This window comes from Triturus cristatus, chromosome 7, assembly GCF_964204655.1.
Source record: "Triturus cristatus chromosome 7, aTriCri1.1, whole genome shotgun sequence".
Classification (NCBI taxonomy): Eukaryota; Metazoa; Chordata; class Amphibia; order Caudata; family Salamandridae; genus Triturus; species Triturus cristatus.
Window position 1 is genome coordinate 434,215,362 of NC_140590.1, and position 23,471 is coordinate 434,238,832.

General features: G+C 48.4%; 1 protein-coding gene across 1 annotated transcript in view; it reads right to left on the reverse strand.

Moving 5' to 3' along the window:
• Positions 1-1,240: 1,240 nt before the first annotated feature.
• SCO1 (synthesis of cytochrome C oxidase 1) overlaps positions 1,241-23,471 on the reverse strand; it is a 172,618-nt gene continuing 150,387 nt past the window's right edge. Inside the window, exon 7 of the mRNA XM_085616746.1 lies at positions 1,241-4,068. Within this exon, the coding sequence (XP_085472872.1) occupies positions 3,934-4,068 (135 nt within the window). The 3' untranslated portion in view covers positions 1,241-3,933. The remainder of the gene's footprint in view (positions 4,069-23,471) is intronic.

Genomic DNA, 23,471 nt, shown 5'->3' on the forward strand with positions numbered 1-23,471 from the left:
CACAGAATCATGTCTAAACCCAACCTGTGCAACAGACATCGTTACAGCCATCCCCGCAAGCTACAGGATCACCAGGCAATGTCCACACAAGCCCGGAGGTGTAGTCACCATCATATTCAAACATCCCATCAGTTGCATCACCTAAACAGACACTCAGCACCAGCTGCATGGAACACCTTACATTCAAGATACACATCAAAGCCAACTTCTCTCTGGGTGGAACCCTCTTGCACAGACTACCAAGACCTTGCACCACTTTCACCAGCAACATCATAGACGTCATCGCACCCCTCATCATCAGCGCCAGCACCTTCATCCTCCTCGGAGACCTTAATTTTACCTAGAAGACCACACAAATCCAAACTTTACAGCCCTTCTTAAAACCCCCAAAATCCTGGCCTTATCCAGCAAGTTACCAAACCCACCCACACCGCCAAGCACCTATTGGACCAGATATTCCCCTCAATAAACAACCTAACAGTTGGCAAGCCAGCAACCATGACCTAGACAGACCACACCCTCATCAGTTTCAGGATACACATCCTGCACCACCACAGCTGGAAAAGCATCACAGGCCAGTTGGTACACAGAGGAACTCCGGCTCATGAAATGCCACTGCAAGTAACTGGAACGCATATGGAGAACAAGTCAAGACACCATACATAAAGACATCTTCAAATCAGCCCTAAGAAGCTATCAACAGCAGATAAGGAACACCAAGTGTGCAGTTCTTGCATATTGCATCAATGCCAGCACTAACAGCAGCAAAGAAATCTTTGCCATCATCAAATATTTCACTGTGCCTCCTGCTGCCTCCAGAAACATCAGCCATTCACCAGACTGTTGCAACAAGCTTTTGAAATTATTCAGTAGCAAAATGACTTCCATATACAACTTCAACACTCAACTGCACCCCCTCACCATCACAACTTAACTTACCATCATAGATGAAGCACGAACCCTGATCGTGTGGCATGCCATCATTACCATTGAAATCGCTGCTAACACGAAGACTGTGAGAAATTGGGTTGTTGGTTGAGGGGGTGAAACCTTACTCAAGCAACAGCCAAAATCCTAGTCAGGGTGAACCACAAAAATACTCTAAATTAAACTGTGCTTAACCCAGAGGTAGCGTGGCAAAAAAAAGTCAGGCTTAACTCAGAGGCAATGTGTAAAGTATTTATGCAGCACTCAAATAGTACTTAAACGAAAACACAACACAAGAAAACTCCCACACCACTTTAGAAAAATAGAGTACATTTTAATACATTATCTGACACAAAAATGACAAGAATCCAATCAGTAGAACCAGAGTTATGAATTTCTAAATTTGAAATGCCTTGAAGATCTAAGTGTCGGGAAACGTTTACTACGCAACTTTTACAATGCAGTACTTTACAACACAGTTGTTACAACGACCGCGTTATGACCACGCGTGTCTTTACAACGCAAGTCGTTTCAATGACTTGCTCTAGGGGCCATGCAATACCAGGGAATGTGTTGGATTTTAGATCCAACACCTTCCCTGCTGTTGCACAAACTGGAGTAGGAATAGTATTACATACTATTCCTAAGTCTATGGTTGGGTATATGGTTGGAATGAATGGATGGGGCCCACAGTAATGATTTGGTGCACACTAATATTGCTTATTTCTCCTTTACTGCTGAATGGACTCGCAACTGCTGTCCACCTGTGCATGTTTATGTATTATGTCGATAACCACTGTTATTGTCTTGCAATCACTGGATTCTGGTTCCACATCCTGAAAATGCAGAGGAAGATCTTCTAATGTCTCCCAAGCAACACTCACGCCCTAGTCCTTAGCCATTTGGACTACTGTAACACCCTCTATGCCGGAGTCACCAAGCAACTTACCTGATGACAACAAACCATCCGCAACTCTGCAGCCAGCTTCATCCTCAATCTTCCACACAGAACTCACATCACACCACACCTCAGAGAGCTACACTGGCTCTTAATACACAAATGCTCTAATTTCAAACTCCACACACATTCAAGGCACTACACAACTTAGTCACCACCTACCTGAACAGTCACATCTCCTTCGACCACCACCCAGAAACCTCCAATCGACAGGGGTCCTACTAGCATACATCCCACACATATACAGAACCAAATCAGGAGGATGGGTGTTCTCTTAAATAACTCATAAAGCATGGAATGGCCTCCCTCTCCATATAAAAAAGTCTCCTCCTCTTTTCTTGAATTTTGCAAGAAGTTGAAGTCCTGGCATTTCAACTAGCCGACCTACCATAGGTAGGGCTAGGAACACATACCTGCTCAGCGCCAGGATACCCTCACGGGCGATAGTGTACTTTACAAATACACATAACCTGCTTGCAGAGGCCAGGAAACTGTCTGGCACACTCGGGTCAACTTCGAGCAGACTCTCACAGCAGTCGGTTTGTCCTAGACTCAGTAGCTGTGTGTCTCCTTCCCAGGCAGACAGCCCCTGTGATACAAATCGTCCCTTATCAGCAAGCAGGAACTGGAAGTTGACAAGTTTGAGCCCCACTTTTATACACTATTCTCAACTAGGGGATATGGTTCCACTGTCAATGCCCAGGAACTGGTCTGGTGTAGTACTTTTCGAATTTTATTTTGTGCCTGCAGCGCAGATACAGTGTTTGAGAGAAGACGATGGCTCCAAGTAGAAATCCATAATGGACCAGAATGTCTTTAGCATTCACACACAACATGGAGTCCTGCTATCATTCACCATACATACACACAAACTCAACATACATGCAGGGATGTCAGCACATGGTCTTGGAATGACCTTTAAGTGAAACTTTACACACGTTGCCAGAAAGCAACTTTAACCAGTTAAAAAAGCCTGTCCAATACTATGGGTTCTAACCCGGTATGCAGCCATGGACACTCACAGCACTTCTCAAAGGACACAGATAAGTCTCATGTCTGCTATCAAGTATGGTTTTGGTGCATCTGTTGACCTCAGGGCCTGACCCTTGGACATATTCCTCAGAGACCTTGCATGATTTAATGTGTGTTGGAGCCTAAAGAAAATCAGGATACCAGTTTCACATGTACTCTGGTTGCTCAGTGTACAAGTGCACATCAGTTAACTATGCAGGGGTCATTTCTCATACGAACAGGAATCCTTGGATCCATAAAATGAAGCAGACTTTGCATTGAAGGGCTAACGCTTGCACCAAGATTTGACTTGTATTATGAGGGACAAAAATGAACTATATGTTCTCAAACAAGGACGTCTTCGACATCTCACATATGTGGACTGAACATACTGGTAAACACACAAAATAGATTATGTAAATGAGCCTCACAGTCAGTTACAATAGGTGCACCTTACATATGAATTTGTCATTTAGCATTTGTTTTAAGTCTACAAACATAACTAATCCACTGAAATTAATACGATTTTTTTTATTGTTTGGTTCCCAGGCAATCAAGTAAGTAACCACAAAGATGAAAGTAGATATGTATTGTGGAACAATATAAATGTAATCATATTGGTAATCAATGCCAAATATGCACGCATTATGGAGGCAAACTTAAAAAAGTAAATAGAATATTCTCCTCCAGTTTATAATATTCTTGTCCAGTTCTGCGTTACAGGGGTTATTGAAAATGAATTCAAAGCAAAATCTTGATCTTTCTTCCCAAGAAGAAGTCCCAAATGATGGAACTGACACCGATGCTGGTAGGTAGTTATATGGGGTCCTACCAATGATCATTGGATCGAAGGACAAGTGCGTGTTTAGGTTGTAATATTACATTTGCGCAAACCTTGCTAACTCCACAGGTAATGCATGTTAAAGCTCCATAAGCAGCGGAAGCAATCTCCTTCAATTTTCTCTGCACAGCTAAAAGTCATTTCGAAAAACAGGATCAAGTTCATGATCAGCAATAGAGCTCAGCACTCAGAAATGTTATTTGTTTTGTTTGAATTTTCTCATATGTGCAGCAATTGAAGCAGATATTTCTGTATTTTTCTTGTTCTGTCCGTAGTAATCAAGAAATTCACCATCTGGTCCAATCAAGTACATAATGATTGTGTGGTCCACCTGTAAAATAGATACAATATTGAAAACATAAAGGTGAAAAAAACAGATTTTTACACACATCCTTAATTAAATCGAATCAAAAATCTTTTATTCGATTCAAGGAGCCATCAAAAGCGTTACAAAACAAATCTATATACACATTGCAATATTCATCCATCTAGTACTGACATTTAAAACAGTTTTTCAGTTGCAAGGAACTATAATGCAAGACATATATACATTTGGAATTTTCTACTTTTAGTCTTGGCTCTAATAAATGATTTCATTGAAGTTCGTGCCACTACAGTACAAAGATCACTATTCAATTAGCGCATGCAGCCCCAACTTGGGCTCCAATGCCGCTAGGATTGTTAGATGATTCATTATAAAACCATAAAAATTGTTAAAAGCATACTACATTTCTGAAAGACAATTTAAAAAAACTTTTACAATTCCTGCCCAATCTTATATCTTATGTGACTAACAGCCAACAAAAATGTACTGATGCCAAATACGATGAGCTGGGAGCTGTCAGATTTTAAGATTCTGAGCGACTCTAGATAGCTGCTGATGTTCAAACTTCTACACAAGGGCTTGATCCACTTACGTCTAGGGGTAGCATATGCTGCACAAAAGAATAAAACATGCGCAATATCCACGTTAACACCTAGAGTACACAACGAGCATTTGGGATCTCTTGCTATCAATTGAGACTTTGCCCATTTGGCTGTGAAAACATTGACTTGAAGTATCTCATACCTGAATTTCATGTAGAGTGACTTTGCCAATTGCGGTTCAATCTCATCTAAAAAAGGGCTCACAGCTCGGGGTCATTTTAAAAGACAGGAATTGGGTAGTCAATCTCCCTTATTTTGGGATTGAAAGTGACTTTGTGCGTTATAAATTCCCAATATATAGACCTGATCTCTTTCTTTGAGTCAGAGGTTAGCAAGCTAGGGGTTACCTAATAGCGGCTCAGACCTAAATCAGTGAGCCATTTTCAGGTATGAGCCAACCAGAGAAGAGTGACAAATACATCCAGTTGCAGTAGCTCCCTCAGGGTCTGTCTGTAAGTCTCTAGTTCCTCGATTGTCCAAATTCTAATCCAATAAGCCAAAAGTCTCTATACAGCAAGATAGCCTTTTTATCCCAATATCATATGTAAGAGGGATCATCGGGGTTTTTTTAGGCAAGCGTGTAAGCAGTGTCAAGATTTTGTTTTCCCCAATGATGAGAGGCTGAATATTTTCTCCTCCCCATAGCTCAGATCCATAAAGTGAGGCAGATTGAGCTCTGGATTTATAAACTTCTAATGCGGGAGTGATGGCCTTTGATAAAGTAGAGTGCTGTTTCTTCACTATAGGAGTAGCGTTCTGCATTAGGATTGTGTTTGACTTATTTATTTGAGACCTCCATGTAAGTTTTGAGCCTAATGTAACGCCTAGGTATACAAAGTTGGGAACAAATTCCAAAAACACCCCATCTTTTCTGAAAGTTTTTATGTGGATTAATAGTCATATATTTGGTTTTGTTAGGGTTTATCTCAAGTCTTTTTATTTTACAGTAGTTATCCAGGCTGTCAAGTAAATTTTGGAGACTCCTAGGTGGTTGCGACAACAGTACTGTGTTGTCTGCAAAGGTGAGGGCGCAAATATGGGTGCATCCGAGCTTAGGAGAATCGTGCAAAGCTGAATGCAGGTGCTCTACCATGTCATTCACGTATAATAAGAACACGGTTGGTGCCAGGACGCAGCCCTGGCGCACACCTGCCCTAATCGGGATTTCCTCCGTCAGCTCCCCTCCTGAGCCCCAGAGGACCTTTGCAAAATTCCCGTCATGAAGCCTTATGATCTCGTTTAAAATTTCCTCCGGGACTCCCTGCTTCTGTAACGATTTCTATAAAAGATCTCTGGGGATGGAGTCAAAATCTGCCTTCAAATCAATGAAGGCAACCTATAGGTGTCCATGTTTTATATTGGTGTACTTCCAGGCTATACTAACAAGTCTGAATACTTGATCAATTGTGCTTATTTTCGGTCTGAAGCCGGCCTGGCAAGGTGAAAGGATGTCTTTCTCTTCCATCCAAGCATTTAGCTTGGCCAAAATTTGTTTGGCATACACTTTTTGGGTAATGTCTATCAGGCTGATAGGCCTATAGTTTGCTGGATCATCCCTACTACCCTTTTTGTGGATAGGGACAATCTCAGCCCCCTTCCAGGTTGCTGGGATAGGCTCTCCCCTGGCTATTGTATTGCACAATTGGTTCATATATGGTGCCCAAACTTTTGGGGCATGTTTCAGAAGATCACCGGGAATTTGATCTGGACCAGGCACCTTTGCTGACTTTATGGTGGCTACAGCTTCCTCAGTATCCTCTAGGCTGAATTGGAGGTGTGTAATATGTGCTTCAGGCAGGGGCACCTCGGTGGGGACTCGTGAGTCTGGGGGGAGTAAGTCTGATGCAGCATAGAGCATGGAAAAATGTCTATGCCATCTACAGGGATCCAGGAAGTGATCAGTGGTCACCTTACTCTTATTCCCCAGTGCTAGTAATTTCCAGAATTTGGATTGATCTCTAGTTTTTGCGGCTACGATGAGATCACTCCAGCTAGCATCCTCCCTTTCCCTCAGGGCAGTCATTCATACTTTTTTGTTATCAGATCTTTCAATTCTGATCTGGTTTACATCTTTAGATTTTAGAGCCTCAAGGAGTTTACGTTTAGCTTTGGCACATTCCTTGTTAAACCTTGGGTTCGAAGACTCTGGTCAAGATCTTGGTTTATTAATGCTCCTCTGAGTTTTGGTTAACTGTATTTTTATAATCTCAGACATTTTTTGATGACTTTGAGTGGATGGTATGGACCCCGGGCACGACTCTGCATAGCATGTTAGTAGCTCATAGAAGTTGTTATATATGTTAGTGAGGGGCTCAACCTGATCTAACATTGTTGGCCATTTGACAGATCTCAGAATGTTACTTACTGATGGATGTCTAATCTCTTCTCTCTGGTTTGTTGGATACGATGGATGTTTAGCAAACCAACTCCCCGCCAGATCTAGGCATAGTGGGAAGTGATCACTCTCCCATCTTTTGTCAACATTAAAATCCTGGATATGATTCCAATATGCTATGCTTGCCATCACATAATCAATACGGGAGGTAGCATTTCCTCTAAACAAAAGTGTTCGAGCACCCAATGTCTGAAGGGAACCGCCCGTAGCATGCCCTTACCCCTCTTTCAATCGTAAAGTGGAAAATTTGAGTTGCTGATGGGGAGCACGCCACCTTTTTATTTGTTTCAAGTAGAGGAATTCCCCTAGCCAAATCTTCCTCATGGAAGATCGTGTCCGTTCCAGAATTCGGTTCGTAGCAGCAGTTAAAGTTGCCGCCCACAAGGAGAGCTCCATTTGGCTAGATGCTATCAAGCACTTCCTCAAGCTGTTGTATGCCCAGTGCTTCCTTTGTACACTCCCTTGGTCTTAAATATATGTTAAAAAGGTGTATGACTAGCCTATTTTGAAATTTCAACTTTATCCTCAGTATGTCCTTGGAACCAGAATTCGCCATCTCTATAGTGGTGTTTAAAGTGATTTATACCCAGATGATCAGCCCGCCCGAAAGTCTTTCTCTCTTCGATGGTGTGGCCCCTAAGTGGAAGGTTCTGTAGCCTAGTTTGTACAAAGGCTCTACCGCCCATGTTTCCTGAAAGAGGCACAGATCAAAGTTGTTAACGTAGTCCTGCCAGTCTAGATCAGAAAGTTTTTGGTAAAGCACAGCTATGTTCCAGGACATCTTTAAAGTGTTTGGAGCTATATCAGAGGAAGGCCTATCGAGGGTTCTACTTAGGTTACGGTGTCTATGGTTGTCGGTGTTCGTGGAGATTGTCTGCGGATCCATATTCATTTTTTTGCAGTTGCTATTTTCACCATCACCTCCATAAAAATAAGATTCTTTTTTTCACATCTAGAGAAGACCACTAAATAATTAAATGATGCAATTAGATAATCTATGATCTAAATACGTGTTTTGTAAAAACAATGGTATAGGAACACACAAAAAGCAGAACTTTTGGAAGAACGCAAAATTGCTAATGACAGCATTAAAAGACTGTCTGCCAAAATAAAGCATGATGCTAAACCACACACGAGTCCTTAGCAAGATCTCTGCAAAGAAGCCCAACCTGAAGTTATTAACTCCTGATGGAAATAAGAAATTTGGGGTAGAGGAGCCTAGCGCGCAACCAAGATGGCCGCGTAGGTGCGAGGCTCCCGAGGACCTCCGCAACCTCCTACGTTTATCCTGTCTTCATCCTGAATCGGTTGAGGGGACTGTGTCGGTGAACCTGAGCCGAGGTGGTACCCGTTTTCCTTTTTTGAATCGGACCCCGGGTGCCGTGATGAGCATCGACTGAAGTTTGCGGCCTGCTCCTCTCCTGACCCCGGACTTGAGTTTGGGGGTGATCCAGTGGAGAAGTGAATAACAACGGCAGGACGAGCCTGGCGAGCCGCGTACCCCACACTTTCACTTTCGCTTTTGAGTCCCCTTGCCGTCATCGCGAGTGGGATCACGGCGTTTCTTTGTGTGGTGGTTGCCTCGCTGGGGGATCCTGCCTGCCTGCGGGGACCTGCTCCGCCTTCCTGAGGTGACCTCCGGGGTCCTTGGCCTCGATTGCTCGTTCTCCGCTGCATGACTCGTGGGGGTGCGAGATACAAGACGATGGCCACGAAGCAGGATGGAGATCGGCTGAAGGCCAAATCGACCCGGCGTGGCGCCGCACTTCAAGTCAACATTATGGATCGCTACACCCTACCAAAAGGTTCTCCCGGCGGGTCGCATAAGTCTTCCGAGTGCCCTCCGGATGCCCCGGATTTGCCGACGGATCTGACTTTGCAGGACGTCATGGGCGCCATAGCTGAGATGAAGACCTCGGTGGGTCAACAATTCGACACCCTGGCGCACAAACTCGACGCGGTCCTCATCGATGTCAACCTTGTTAGAGCAGATCTATCCAAGACAAATGACCGGGTTGACTCTTTGGCCCATACCGCGTCGGGCCTCACGACTGAGGTGGCGGCCCTCCAGACGGAGGTGCGCCGGCTCCGGCAGGCCAGTGCGCTCACGGATCGGCGACTGGAGGACTCCGAGAGCAGGGCCCGGAGGAATAACGTTCGCATTATCGGAGTGCCTGAGGGACTGGAGGATTCGGCGGCGGATCTCTTTGTGGAGGATCTGATTTCTACTCATCTCCAGCCTCGAGGAGTGAGTAAATTCTTTGCGGTGGAAAGGGCCCATAGAGTTCCTGGCGGCAAGCCGAAGGTCGGAGCTCCCCCGCGGCCTCTTATTGCCCGTATCTTCAACTTTCGGGACAGGGATGCGATTTTACAAGCTTCCAGACTGCGGGGGCCGCTTAAGCTGGAGAACATGGAGGTGAACTTTTATCCTGATTTCACGCAGGCGGTCCAGAAGCAGAGACTGAGTTTCATGGGCGTCAAGCGGCGGCTTCGAGATATGAACTTAAAATACGCAATGCTTTTCCCGGCCAGGCTGCGTGTGGAGTCTGATGGTCGCACTCACTTTTTTGACCGTTCTGAGACGGCCGGGGACTGGTTGGACACTTTGTGTGGGGGACATGATCGGGATGGGATGGGGGCAGCGGGAGGAGAGTGCCCACCGGACCGTGTATGAGCTATTGACACTGGGGCTCATTCCTGATGATGCCACTTTTCGGCCAAGCTCAGGGTTTCTTGTCTGTTGTATCTCGTTCCCCCTCCATTGGAGGTTGTGCTGTGTCTCGAGGGGGTTCTCTTTCCTCCTCTAGGGGGTCTTTGTAGTTTAGTTCACACAGGGGCGACAGGCACACTGCAAGTTGGGGGGGCTGTCTGGGCTCATGCAGGGGTGCAGGGAGGGGGGAGTTTTGTTTGGGATGTTGGGTTGGGGTTGGGTATTGTTTATTTGTACCACAAGGCAGAAGTATTGTTGTGCTATATCTAAAGTGCTCTCTGGGGGGAGACTGATCGGTTTTGGCTGTGATGGGGGGTAGGGGACTGAGACTTCTGTCCTGGAATGTTAATGGACTGGGGGACAGGATAAAACGGGGGGTGGTCCTGCAGTTCTTAAAACGGATTTCGCCTGATATTGTATTTCTGCAGGAAACACACCTTATTGGCAATTCCTTTCGTGCCATGAACAGGCGGGGCTATCGCCTTGTAGCCCACTCGGGCTTCACCTCTGGTTCGAGGGGTGTGGGCATTATGGTTAAAACCTCGCTCCCGTTGGAGGTTGATGAGGTGCTCCATGATGATAGGGGACGGTATACGGCTCTAGTGGGTAGATTGGAGGGTAGAGTGATTGTTTTGGTTTCTGTTTATGTCCCGCCGGGGTTGCAGACGACTACTTTCGCGGATTTGGGGCGCCTTCTTCTTGGACTGCCGGAGGGGACTCTAGTGGTTGGGGGGGATTTTAACGCTGTAATTTCCGGAACTGAGGATCGTCACCCACCCAGGGATCTCCCCCGCGCCCAAGCTTGGTTGTCTGGCCTCTTGGATACCCTGGGACTGGTGGATTGTTGGCGGCTGAAACACCCTACGCAGGAACAATACACCTTTCATTCTGGGGCTCATGGCAGTCTTTCGAGGCTTGACTATGTTCTGATGCCAGCAGCACAGGCGGGGAGGGTTGGGGAGGTGCGGCATCTAGCTCGGGGTATTTCTGACCACTCCACGCTCTTGTTGCACTTCGATATTGTCCCGAGGGGGGTGGGGAGGGTGGTCCCGATCAACCCCTGGTACCTGCGTAACCCCACAATTCGCGCAGATTTGGTTAAATCCCTTGAGCAATATTTTGGAGATAATGTGGGATCTGTGTCGTCTGCTGTTTCTCTGTGGGAGGCGTTCAAGACGGTAATCCGGGGGGAGGCCCTATCCCTCATTTCCCATTCCAGGAGGCGCGAGCGGGAGGAGGTGACCCGTATCGAAGCTGAGATAACTGAGTTGGAGGGTGATCTGGATTGTGGTGTCACAGACGACAAACTGCATGCTCTCAGACTCAAACAAGCGGACTACAAGGCCCTAGTCACAGAGGCGGCCAGGGGCCTGAGTAGAGAGCAACAGGGGCGACTGTATGATGTGGGTGATAAGGCTGGTAAACTGATTGCGTGGCTGGATAAAAAGGAGAGAGCGAGTCGAGTTGTCCCGTCGGTTGAGAGACTGGATGGTGTGTGTGTCACTGAGCCGGAGGAAATTGTTGATTGCTTCGCTGAGTATTTTCGCGGGGTGTATTCCCCGGTATCTTCCCGCCCGGAAGAGGATTCCCATGACCTGCTTAGAGATATTGCGCTGCCTTCCCTTTCGGAGGAGGATAAATTGTTGATGGACGCGGCTCCGACATCTGAGGAGATTGCCCTCGCCATACGTTCGGTCGCCTCTGGCAAGGCCATGGGTCCTAATGGCCTTCCCATCGAATTGTACAAATTGCGGCCGGATACACTGGCTCCGCATCTCCGTGATATGTTCCTCGCGGCCCGTTCGGCGGGTTCCCTCCCGCTGGACCAGCGTCTTGCCACTATTGTGGTTATTCATAAGGAGGGGAGGCCGCGGGATCGGGTCACGTCTTACAGGCCCATTTCGTTGTTGAATGCGGAGCCGAAAATTCTGGCCAAGGTGCTGGCTAATCGGCTGGTCAGCGTGGTGTGCGATCTGATCCATCAGGACCAGTCCGGCTTTATCCCTCATTGCAACACCGCGCTTAACCTGCGGCGTCTGCATGGGGTGCTCGCGAGGGTCCCGTTCATACGTGAGCCAGCCATTTTGCCGTCGTTGGACGCCACTATGGCGTTCGACACGCTCGAGTGGCCGTATATCTGGGCGACGCTGGCGAAGTTTGGGTTTGGCCCGGGATTTATTGGCTGGGTGAAATTGTTGTATTCCGGACCGCTGGCGCAGGTGGTGGTGAATGGTAGAGTATCGGCTCCTTTTGAATTGGGCAGGGGCACGCGGCAGGGCTGCCCGCTGTCGCCGCTCCTCTTTGCCCTCGCCTTGGAGCCCCTTGCGGAGTGGCTGCGGTGGCACCCTTCGATTCGTGGTCTCCGATGGACTCCTGAGTATGAGAATCGCGTCTCCCTTTACGCAGACGATATTCTTTTGTACCTTGCTTCCCCGCGTGAATCGTTGATTGTGTTAGTGGATGTATTGTGTTCATTTGGCCGCAACTCCGGCCTAGTCATCAACTGGGCTAAATCCTGTGTATATGTCCTCTCAGGGGAGGCTCCTATCCTTCCGCGGGGTTGTCCTATCCAGGTTGCTCCGCAGGGATTTAAGTATCTGGGTATCTTTATTACCCTGGACTCTGCGGCCCGATATAAACAGAACCTGCTCCCCCCCCTCCAGCACCTGAAGGAGGATGTGGCGCGTTGGAGGCGCTTGCCGCTCTCGCGCTGTTTAAGATGATGTCGTTGCCACGTTTCTTATACGCTCTACAGAACACGATGGACGTCGTCCCGGCTCGCTACTTTCGGGAGGTGGAGGGTCTGCAGCGCCAACTGTTTTGGGATGGGAGGCCGCGTATCGCCCTCGCGAAGCTGACGCTCCCGTGGTATGACGGGGGGGTGGCCCTCCCAGACATCAAACGGTATTACTGGGCCTCCCAGCTGGCTGCGATAAACCACGGGCTTTATGGGCCCGCCCTTAACCCGGCTTTTGAAATGGACAAATTGTTGTTGCCGGGTGGCGACTACAATCGTGCGCTCTACTCTAGATCGCTCGACGCACGTTTGACGGGTCCTACACGGGTCGCGGTACGGGTGTGGCACGCGGCAAACTTGGCGATGGGGTGGAAGGATAGGTTGACCCGGGCGACGCCCTTGTATGCATCTGAGCGAATGGGCTGCTTGTGGACCACGAAAGGCTTTGATAAGTGGGACACGATTGGCATCAGCAGGGTGGGCGATCTCTGGTCGAGGGGGGGATTTAAAACGTTTGATGTGCTGCAGACGGAATTCCAGTTGCAGGACAGGGAGTACTTCCGGTATATACAGGTTCGTCACGCGCTGTGTTCTGTATTCCCGGATGTGGCGTCCATCCCGGAGTGCTCCCCTCTGGAAGATAGAGTGCTAGACGGGCATGTACCGGATGGCACTATCTCATTGATTTACAAAAAGCTCATCAACGATCGCTCGGGACTGCTGACTGGCCTTCGTGAGGCATGGGTTGCCGATGGATTGGAGCTGGATGACGAGGACTGGGTATCTGCGGTGGCCTCCCCGAAGGAGGTGGCCACACCGGCCCGCCTTCGTTTCGTCCAGCTCAAAATACTCCACAGGGTATACGTTACGGGGCCGGGTCTGATGCGTATGGGATTTGCCGTGGATGGGATGTGTAAGCGTGGGTGTGGTTTGTTAGGGACCTTCTTCCATACTCTGTGGGAATGCCCGGAGGCGCGATTCTGGCGTGGTGTACATGCGGTGTTGCAAGCGGTCACGCATGTGACGCTGTTTCCCGAGGCTAGGAGATGTCTGTTGAATGTGTGGGAACCGACTGATTACACGGTGCCGCAAACGTGGTGGGTGACACTGGGATATATGGTGGCCAAGCGTGACATAGCACAATTGTGGGGCTCCCAGAGGTCACCAACGGTTTCGGTATGGAAGGACAACATGGATTGGTGTATGTTTCGGGAGAAGGTAGTGTATGTGGCGAGAGGTAAGCCTGGGAAATGGGTGAAAGTGTGGGGCCCCTGGAACTCCTATCGTGGCGGGATTTGTACCCCGCCACTGACGCCTGACTTGGCAGCGGCCCAGTCTCCCTAGTCTGCTTGTTACCTTGATTCTGTGTCATCATGCCCACTTTGTTTCTGTCCCGGCCCGTCCCCCCCCCCTATTCCTGTGGATCGGTAGGGTCCTCCCGAGGGGAGCACATAATGCTGCTTAGACTTTTGCTGCCTTGTGGGTTTGTTTGTAGTTTTTCATTAAAAAATGGAACCGCCATTTGGGGGGTCTGGACGGTGTGGCCGCAAACTCTTCCTTCGACTCCGGGGACCTTTACCACTTGCCGCTTGTGTTTTATAACTGTGTTTTATGATCCCACTGTTTGCTAGCGGCCGGCCTGAAGGTTGTAGGCCCATACTTGTATATCTATTGCATTCTGTAATAAAGGTTTCAAAAAAAAAAAAAAAAAAAAGAAATTTGGGGTAAAGGTGGTGGATGTTGAAAGATTATGTGAACGGAACCCAGAAACACAGGAACATATTAAAGATGCAAAATGAAGGCATTTGGAGAGGGACTGAAAAGGCTAAGCAATGAACGGGGTGATAAAAAAAAGGACGTAGAAATGACAAGTGGCGACACAAAAATTCATTTAGAATTAGCTGAGACATAAAAAAAATTAAACGAGGGAAACATTTCAACATGTCAGACTTGAAACATTTATGAAAATGCCAAACTTATATAACGTAGGTCATTTGGGAATTTGCATGTTTGATCAATTTAATTGCCAGTTTTATAAAAGTAAATTTATATTACGACAGATACAACTAACAGATCGGTTGCTGAAATAAGTATTTTGAGCAATTTAAATACTGGACAGTGCTCAGATCAGTTTATCTGACGACTAAAACCCCAATACAAACGTGCGTAGTTCAAAAACTTCAGCATATAAACAATCACCAAGCTCAAAACTTTATGTATCGTTAGAAATAGGGGCACAGTAGCTGAATCTCAGAAAGTGAAGACATACTATCCTTAGCGATCCAGTCACTAGACAGAAGTGTGGGAGGTGCCAGCTACGTCGAGAGGTGAGCATCAGTTTATTTCCTTCTAAATGCTTGTTCCCCTGGCTTTCTACTCACAGGCCCAGCATTTCTCAAAACGACCTGCATTGAGGCCTAGTGTTACGTTAATTTTGTAAAGCATCTCAGCTGCGACCTTGTGACATTTGGGGAGAACGTGCTGCAGTAGTATTTCAATTAGAGGGGTCAGGGCTCATGGGAATGACAAACCATATCTTTGGGACTATAAACGAGCTCTGCAGGCGATTGCCAAGTCCTTGTTGGGCTGGGATATCCTTCTACGGCGACACACATGGGTGGATGTAGCAAAAATAAGTAGAACAATGAAGCTCATGAGCACACAGTACTGCATCCGAGCGCCGCATGAAAATGCATGTTTTGTGCTGCAAGCCAAGGAAAAACTGACTAGAGTACTCTAGAAGAACGGTAAGGACAGTGGTGGCTGGTGGATTTTGAAAGCGGTGAGAGTGAGAAATGTTGTACCTTAATGTAATAAGCGACCGAGCATAGCGAGCGATCCGGAACTGCAAAAGGAGGGTGCAGGGGTGTTCTCCCCCCGCAAGAAAATTTTCAAAAAAATGGATTCAAATGGTGGGTTTTACACCACATATTTACTGCAAATTGTTGAAAAAAGGGGGATCCAAATATAGCATTTTGAAGCACAAGTGTGAAGAAAAAAACATTAGAATCAAATCAAAAGTGTGCCCAATCCTCAAACTGGTCTGCTTGCAAAATGACCCCCAAGCTAAGCACATACAACCAATGGAAACAGGCCCTCTAAATGTTTTCCATACGTAACGCATCTCTGAAAGACCTATGTCTTCATTGTATATAATAATGAAAATGCTGCAGTTTGTTCTTATTTATCTTATGCAACTTACAACCATTGACAAAGCCTATAGTCCTGGCTGGTTGTAGGTTTAATGCCACTCGTATGTAGCACAACAAGACAGAGCATAGCACCCTGCAGAGCATATGAACACATCACAGCTCAATACAATATCACAACTTAAGGCACACCATTGCATCGCATCATAGCTCACTGCAACATATCACAACATCAGAGCTCAAGGCAACTTGTAACATCATAAGACACATCACACCACCACAGAGCAGCTTGTCACAGTATCAGCGGGACATATACAACACAATGACACAGCTATACCCACAAGATCGTTGAAACAATCTATGTGGAAAGGGCCAGGGTACACACAGCCAACTGCGCATGGCTCTATCTGCCTCACATCCTACACCATCACCACAACTTCCACATTTCTTGAAGACTTTCTCTGAAGTTACTATAGAGCTGGAGTTCTCCAAACAAATCACACAACTTGTTTGCAGTTTCGCATCGGAGGCAGCATTACACCACAGCAATCCTAACATCACAACGCATTAGTTACCGTGGTTGGAATGGTTATTCAAGGTCTTACCACTCATGCACTTATTGATGCACAGACGGCTGTATTGTGGCATTTTGAGTTTAAGAAACAAACAGGACATTAAAACAAACTGCTATGAAAAATAGTGATACATATCTTTGGTGCCTCATGTCTACGGGCAAAAGCTACGCCAGGCATCGTCCATTTCGCCAGTGCAATGTGTGCTCGCATGAAAGAGTGAGTCATGCTAGTGCTTGGGTAGAAAATAGCCCATGTTCGGAACTCGGTGCGTTCGTTGTATGTTCAGTTGAGTAAGTCGGGGGTGTTGGTGCTTGCAAGGAGTCATTCTGGGGCGAAATTCAGATGAAAGGTCTGGGACGACCTGGGGCGCAGCCAGCAGGTGTGAGAGGACAAGGAACAGGAGCTGCAGAGGCGGAGGTGGGGGCAGCGAGGAGTGCCCCAGGAGTCAGACAGAGGTCCTGGAGGGTGGCACTGACCCGGAGGACACCCGAGGACAGTCTGGAGGTCTGGGCTGAGAAGGGACAGGACTCAGAGCTGTGCAGAATCACCCCGGAGGGGTACGACGAGGACTGTAACACGGGGCTAAGCTCCATGCACAGCCAGGACTCGGACTTGCTGCCAGCCGTGTGCGAGTCCCTGGTGTAGGGGGTGATGCCCGGACCCTGTGAGTGCACTAGTACTGCTCCGTCTGATCCACTGGTCTGTGTGGGGCGCGGGAGGGGAAGAGCAGCTTTTAACAGCCAACAGGTTTGGGACGAGGTAGGCTGGCCTGTGAATGACTGTCTCCTCAGCCACACAACACCTTTAAGAGGCATTCACTCGTCACTAAAATACATACTTGAATGCGATCACCTTGATGGTCGTTTTCTTATGTTAAGAAATGAAAGCTAAGCTTTTGATTTTGCTCATGCCTCACCTGTCGACTTTGTCCCAGACACAGAGGCTTTTCTTAGGCCGTGCTTTAAATTCCCACAGTTCAGTATTTACCTAATTTAGACTCCCCTTTTCATAAATGTGAACAACGACTTACTTTGGAAAATGACGCCAGTTGCAATTTTACAGATACAGAAGACTACTGTGTTTATAAGGAAGGCTCTCTTACCACATCCACTAAGGAAAAAGCACTTAATAGTACATTTCTCAATAATAGCAATCCGGCGAGGAGCGTGAAGACTACTTCTGTAGAATATTTTATTTGGAAATACACTGGAGAATGGAGAAATGCGCCTCAAGCGCTGTTTTTGTGATGCACAATTACTGTGACCTGAAGATGCCCTCTCTGTACGGAGGGAGTGGAGAGGGATGCCGAAGACAAAACCACGTCTTCACACTGTTCTTTTCAATGAACTCTGGAAAAGTCATTACATTATATGAGCTACAGTGCAAGATTGAATCATGAAACCCATTTGCATTGTGAGCTCCAGTAAGAGAGGGCTCTGAATTGAAGTTCCCAGACTGTGGTGCATTGATTCAATCATAAACTGATGCCATCACCTGAAATGATTAGGCCGCTCGTGTGTACCCAGGGGTGGCTATGAAATGGGATATCTCTGTTCCATAGCCAAGCCAGTAAGCACGAGATGTTGCAGGAAAACATTAAACGCGGCCCCTTGCTCCCAGGTTCCAAATTAGCCGAGAGTGAGGGTAAAATGTACCCACTGCTTCATGCGCACCGCCTCATGCGTACTGCTGCATTAGGTGTTTAAACATCCCGCTCAGCCTCACGAGCTTCATATGATCAAAGCAACGATTTGTACAAAATCCTGCGTGCTGCCTCATTTAGTGATTAAGCAATGATTGATCTTTGCCACTGCTGACTATTAGTGCAAGATTCTCTACAGCAAAGGAGACAATGTAATGGCTTAAATTCTAGAATATTTTACCGCAATTTTCAGGTCCCGCGTCGCCGCCTCTTTTCCTGGGCCAGGTCCGATGCCGCTTCTGTTCCTGGACAGGAAACGGCATTCTCCCTCCCCTCCTGTAAGCCAATCACAAAGCTGCAATGGCAGCGTTGTTATTGGTGCAGAGTCACGGGCGGCGCCCAGCTGGGCACCAGTAGGGCATGCAGCCTACATAGAGAAAATGTAGAGTGCGCATGACTGCTTTGGTCGGCCCCAGGGCACTCAGAGTGGTGCAAGCCACTCCTACACGACCCGACCACCCGCCCGCCCCAACCAGGCATTCCCTCACGCCCGCCTCCAACCAGGCATACGTCTGCCTTCTGCTTTCTCACAGTGTGAGAAGCAGAAAAGAAAATGGTATTTTAAATACCAATTTCTTTTCTGCTTCTCGCGCTGCGAGAAAGCAGTAAGGCGGTGCTCCGACGCCCTAATGGAGCGGCCACAACTGGGTAAGGAACATTCACCTATCATATACAGAGAGTTAAGAAATGGAAAGCTAGCTCCTTGATATTCCTGAAGACAAATTCAGGCAATTATAGACTGTTCCAATTGTGGTAAATATTATGTAGGTTCCTACACATGTACAATAATATAAATTAAAAGTTAAAAAATATTGCAAAACTTATTTATTCTCCAATTGGGAAGAACCAGCTCTGATAAAGGAGCCACAATGTTTCTACTATAAATACACAAAGTCCTTCATGAACCCTGACAAAGGAACCATAATGGTGGTGCTGACCAACCCAGACACAAGGAAGGACATACTTGGGAAGCAACTAAGAAGAAACAAGGTGTAAGAAACAGAAAAAAGCACATCCTTTTTAGGTTTCGCCTAGCGTTGCAGCACAAATGCGCTGCCATCACTTTGCGAGGCATGCAGTATACAGTATAGTGTGGAAGCTCCGCTCACACTCCGGCCCATCTTCTTCATTGGCTTAGGTTCTAAATGCACTATAGTGTGGAAGCTTTGTGGAAGCTCCGCCCACTTTCCGGTCCATCTTCTTCATTGGCTTAGTGTTGGAAACCGGGCAACCGGGTTAGCAGTCACCAGGTTCCCAGCACAATGGTAGCTTGGCTCGAGCGGTTGGGGGTCAGGCACCCTGTTAAGCGTACGTCACTCCCTCACAATAACCATGCGTTCATCCGTTCCAAAAACGACACTACACCGTAAAAATTATGAAAGAAAGTAGTTTATCTTTATCTTATTTTCTCTTAGTTGCAGGGTTCATAAAATAAATACAGTACCATAAGATTCTCCTTTAAAAGGGCAGGTCAAATAAATAATACCACAGTGGGGTTTCAATAAATAGGATCAGGTCATAAATAAGCAAGGAATGACTAGGGGTGCAATAAATACAAATGGCTAATAAATACTGTCAGACAATAAATACAATGCAGGAATAAATACAGTCAGACAATAAATACAGTCAATAAATAAAGCACCTTCAATAACTTAAATAACACAATTAATGACAATTACGGTTCACATCACTTTCCTGAGGTAGTTTGGTTTTACTATGCCCAAGTACAGCTTGTGGTCATTTGGATGCCATGGGGGGGTGTCCCACCTAGATTGGTCAAGGCTGAGCCTGAACTGAGGTAGAATAAGGGTAACCTAAGGATCTGGCTCTCCCAAACTACACAACCGCTCACAGAGGTCACTGCACCAGTCTCAGTTCACCCCTGGCACTCCCAGGCTGGTTCTAACACCCCTCTAGCCCCTAGAATGGTCTTTTAGGGCTCCACAGGGCCTCAGATGCCCTTTCTACCACTTACTGCCCTTTTCACGATGATCGGCTCCGCTCGGCGCCGGGTCGACGTCGCTGGGCGGCTCCGGTTCGATGTCGCTGGGCGGCCTCGGTTCGGTGTCGCTGGGCGGCTCCAGATCGATGTCGCTGGGCTGTTCCGGATCGATGTCGCTGGGCGGCCTCGGTTTGATGTCGCGGGGCTGCTCCGGCTCGATGTCGCTGGGCGGCCTCGGCTCGATGTCACTGGGCTGCTCCGGCTCGATGTCGCCTTCCGGCGTCGCAGGGTCACGGTCTCCCCGCTTCCGGGCGTCTCCGGAGTGCGACCTCCACTCCCGACCTCCGGCGCGCTTCACCTCAGATTCCGGCGTCTCCGGAGCGCGATCTCCACTCCCGACCTCCGGCGCGCTTCACCTCGATCTCCGGCGACTCCGGAGTGCGATCTCCACTCCCGACCTCCGGCGCGCTTCACCTCGACCTCAGGGGACTCCTTACTCGACCTCCGGTGCCTCTCCACGACCTCCGTCGGCGCCCTCTCTCGACCTCTGACGGCTCTTGGTACGAAGTCTGCTTTCTGTCAGCGCCGCTTCTCCACCTCAGGCCTCAGGTCTCCAGGCTTCTCGACGTCAGGACTCCAGGAGGACACTGCTGAACAGGTCAGGAACTTGCTGTTCTTCTTCTTCTTTAAGGCCTGTTCCAACTTTTCAGTCCTTTAAGATGGTTCTTCTGGTCTTGATCCCACACAGGGCTCTAGGTTGGGCTTGGTCAGTAGAGACTAGCATCAAGGGTGGGTTTCTGGACCCCACTCCAAGCACTGGTTTCCACCTCTGCTGCCTTACTCCGACCTCCTTCTGACTCTGTCCTCTCTCTTCTCCAGTCAGTTGCCAACTGCCCCTCTGAGATGGCCTCCCAACATTCTAAACTGCCTCTCACTGTCACAGGGTTCCAGAATGTTACGGAAGGTTCTAGAAATCTCTAGTGGGTTCTGATGATGTCACAGGTGACAATGGGGTGGCCACCATTTTGTGTCTCAGGCCCTCAGACAGAAGTTCCAGGGGTAGGGAAAATGGCTCCCTGACCCTGCATCAACACTAACAAGCATTGGCATAGCCAACAGGTCTCGCCTTTGGGACCTTATAAGTGTTTAGCCATGCAACAGTTGCATAGCTAAACACTTATAAGGTCCCAAAAGCGAGACCTATTGGCTATGCCAATCTATTGAAGCCTCACGGAGAACATCAAAGCGTCCATGCGGCCACGAAAGTGATGGCGATCGCGATCAAACATCAAAGCAGCCGCGCGGCCGCGAAAGTGAAAGTAATTGCGGGAAAGCGCGACGCGCGCTCCCGCGCACATGCACTGTACCTCTAGGCTGGCCTGGTAGCACTTTTTGGAGCCCTAACAAAATGTCTCGTCCGACCAGCGCATGCGCTGGGTCAGGCGAGACCTAAAAAGTCTGGTGGTTCCCAAAAAGGAAAAATTATAACAGGGTTTGAGGCAAAAGTGGGACAAAATAAATAATGATGAGGAGGGACCACCCAAAGGGCTGACAGGTCTAACACGCGTCCCCCCCAGCTGAAAGTGGGGAGAGCTACCCAACCCCGATGGGAGTTCTCATCACTAAGGCGGAAATACCTTGAGAGACTGTCTGCATTGGCGTGGTCCACTCCAGGCCGATGTTCCACCTGAAAGTCCATCCCCTGTAGGGAGATAGACCACCTTAGCAACTTGGGATTCTCCCCCTTCATCTGCATCAGCCACCGAAGGGGTCTGTGGTCGGTCTGAACTAGGAAGTGCGAGCCAAACAGGTATGGCCGCAACTTCTTCAGAGCCCATACCACTGCAAAGGCTTCACGCTCTATTGCACTCCACTTCTGTTCCCTGGGAAGTAGTCTCCGGGATAGGAAGACCACGGGTTGATCCAGACCCTCTTCATTGAGTTGCGATAACACTGCCCCAATGCCATGTTCCGATGCATCCGTCTGGACAATGAACTCCTTGGAAAAATCTGGGGCCCTTAAGACTGGGGCCTCGCACATGGCTTGCTTCAGTTTCACAAAGGCCTGCTGGCAAGCCTCCGTCCAGACTACCCGTCGAGGTTGTTTCTTGGACGTAAGCTCCGTGAGGGGGGCCACAATGGTCCCATACCCCTTCACGAAGCGGCGGTAATATCCTGTGAGGCCCAGAAAAGCTCGGACCTCAGTCTGAGTCTTGGGGGGTTCCCAGGCCATGATAGCCTCGATTTTCGCCTGGAGGGGTTGCACCGCTCCCCTACCCACCAAGTGTCCAAGGTACACTACCGACCCTTGCCCGATCTGGCATTTACTGGCCTTGATCGTTAAACCAGCTTGCTTCAGGGCCTGGAGAACAGTTTGCAGGTGACGCAAGTGATCCTCCCAGCTGTTACTGAAGACGGCAATGTCGTCCAGATAAGCAGCAGAGAAACTCTCCATTCCGGCGAGGATCTGGTTCACCAGACGCTGAAACGTGGCAGGGGCGTTCTTGAGCCCAAAGGGCATCACGCAGAACTGGTAGTGGCCCTTGGGCGTGGAGAAGGCTGACCTTTCCTTAGCTCCATCAGTCAGAGAGATCTGCCAGTACCCGGATGTAAGGTCAAAGGTACTCAAATATTGGGCAGCTCCCAGCCGGTCAATCAGTTCATCCGCCCTCGGGATCGGATGAGCATCAGTCTTAGTTACTGAGTTCAGTCCCCGGTAGTCCACACAGAACCTCAGTTCCGGTTGGGCTCCCGGTGGTGCAGCTTTTGGTACTAATACCACCGGACTGGACCAGGGGCTGCTGAAAGGTTCAATCACTCCTAGCTCCAGCATCTTAGTGACTTCACTGTGAATGCTGGCCTTCACCTTGTCTGTCATCCGGTAGATCTTTGACTTCACAGGTGGGCTGTCTCCTGTGTCCACGTCATGGACGCACAGGTGAGTCCTACCCGGAACAAGGGAGAACAACGAAGAGTACTGCCCCAGGACCTGGCGGCAGTCCTCCTGCTGTTCAGGAGTTAGGGACGGGGAGAGAATCACTCCCTCCACCAACCCATCCTTCTCTTGAGACGCAAATAAGTCGGGGAGAGGCTCGCTTTCCACGTCCTCTGCTCCGTCAGTCACCATCAGCAATATGACTTCGGGCCTCTCATGGTGGGGTTTGAGGCGGTTGGCATGCAGCACCCGTAGGGGCTGACGAGGGGTCTTCAGGTCCACCAAGTAGGTAGCCTTACCCTTCTTCTCCAACACCTCAAAGGGTCCTGACCAGCGATCCTGGAGGGCGCTAAGCTCTCCTGGTTCGATCACCCAAACCTTCTGGCCAGGCTCCAACTCCACCGGGTGAGTATTGTGGTCATACCACGCCTTCATCACTGTTTGGCTGGCTTCCAAGTTGTCAGAAGCTTGCTTCCACAACTTAGCCATTTGGCTCCGGAAGGCCAGCATGTAGCTCACCACGTCCTGGGGAAGCTTTCTGGGAGTTCATTCCCATCCGTCTCTCACCAGGCTGAGAGGTCCACGCACAGGGTGCCCATACAAAAGCTCGAAGGGGCTGAAGCCCACTCCCTTCTGTGGCACTTCCCTGTAGGAAAACAATA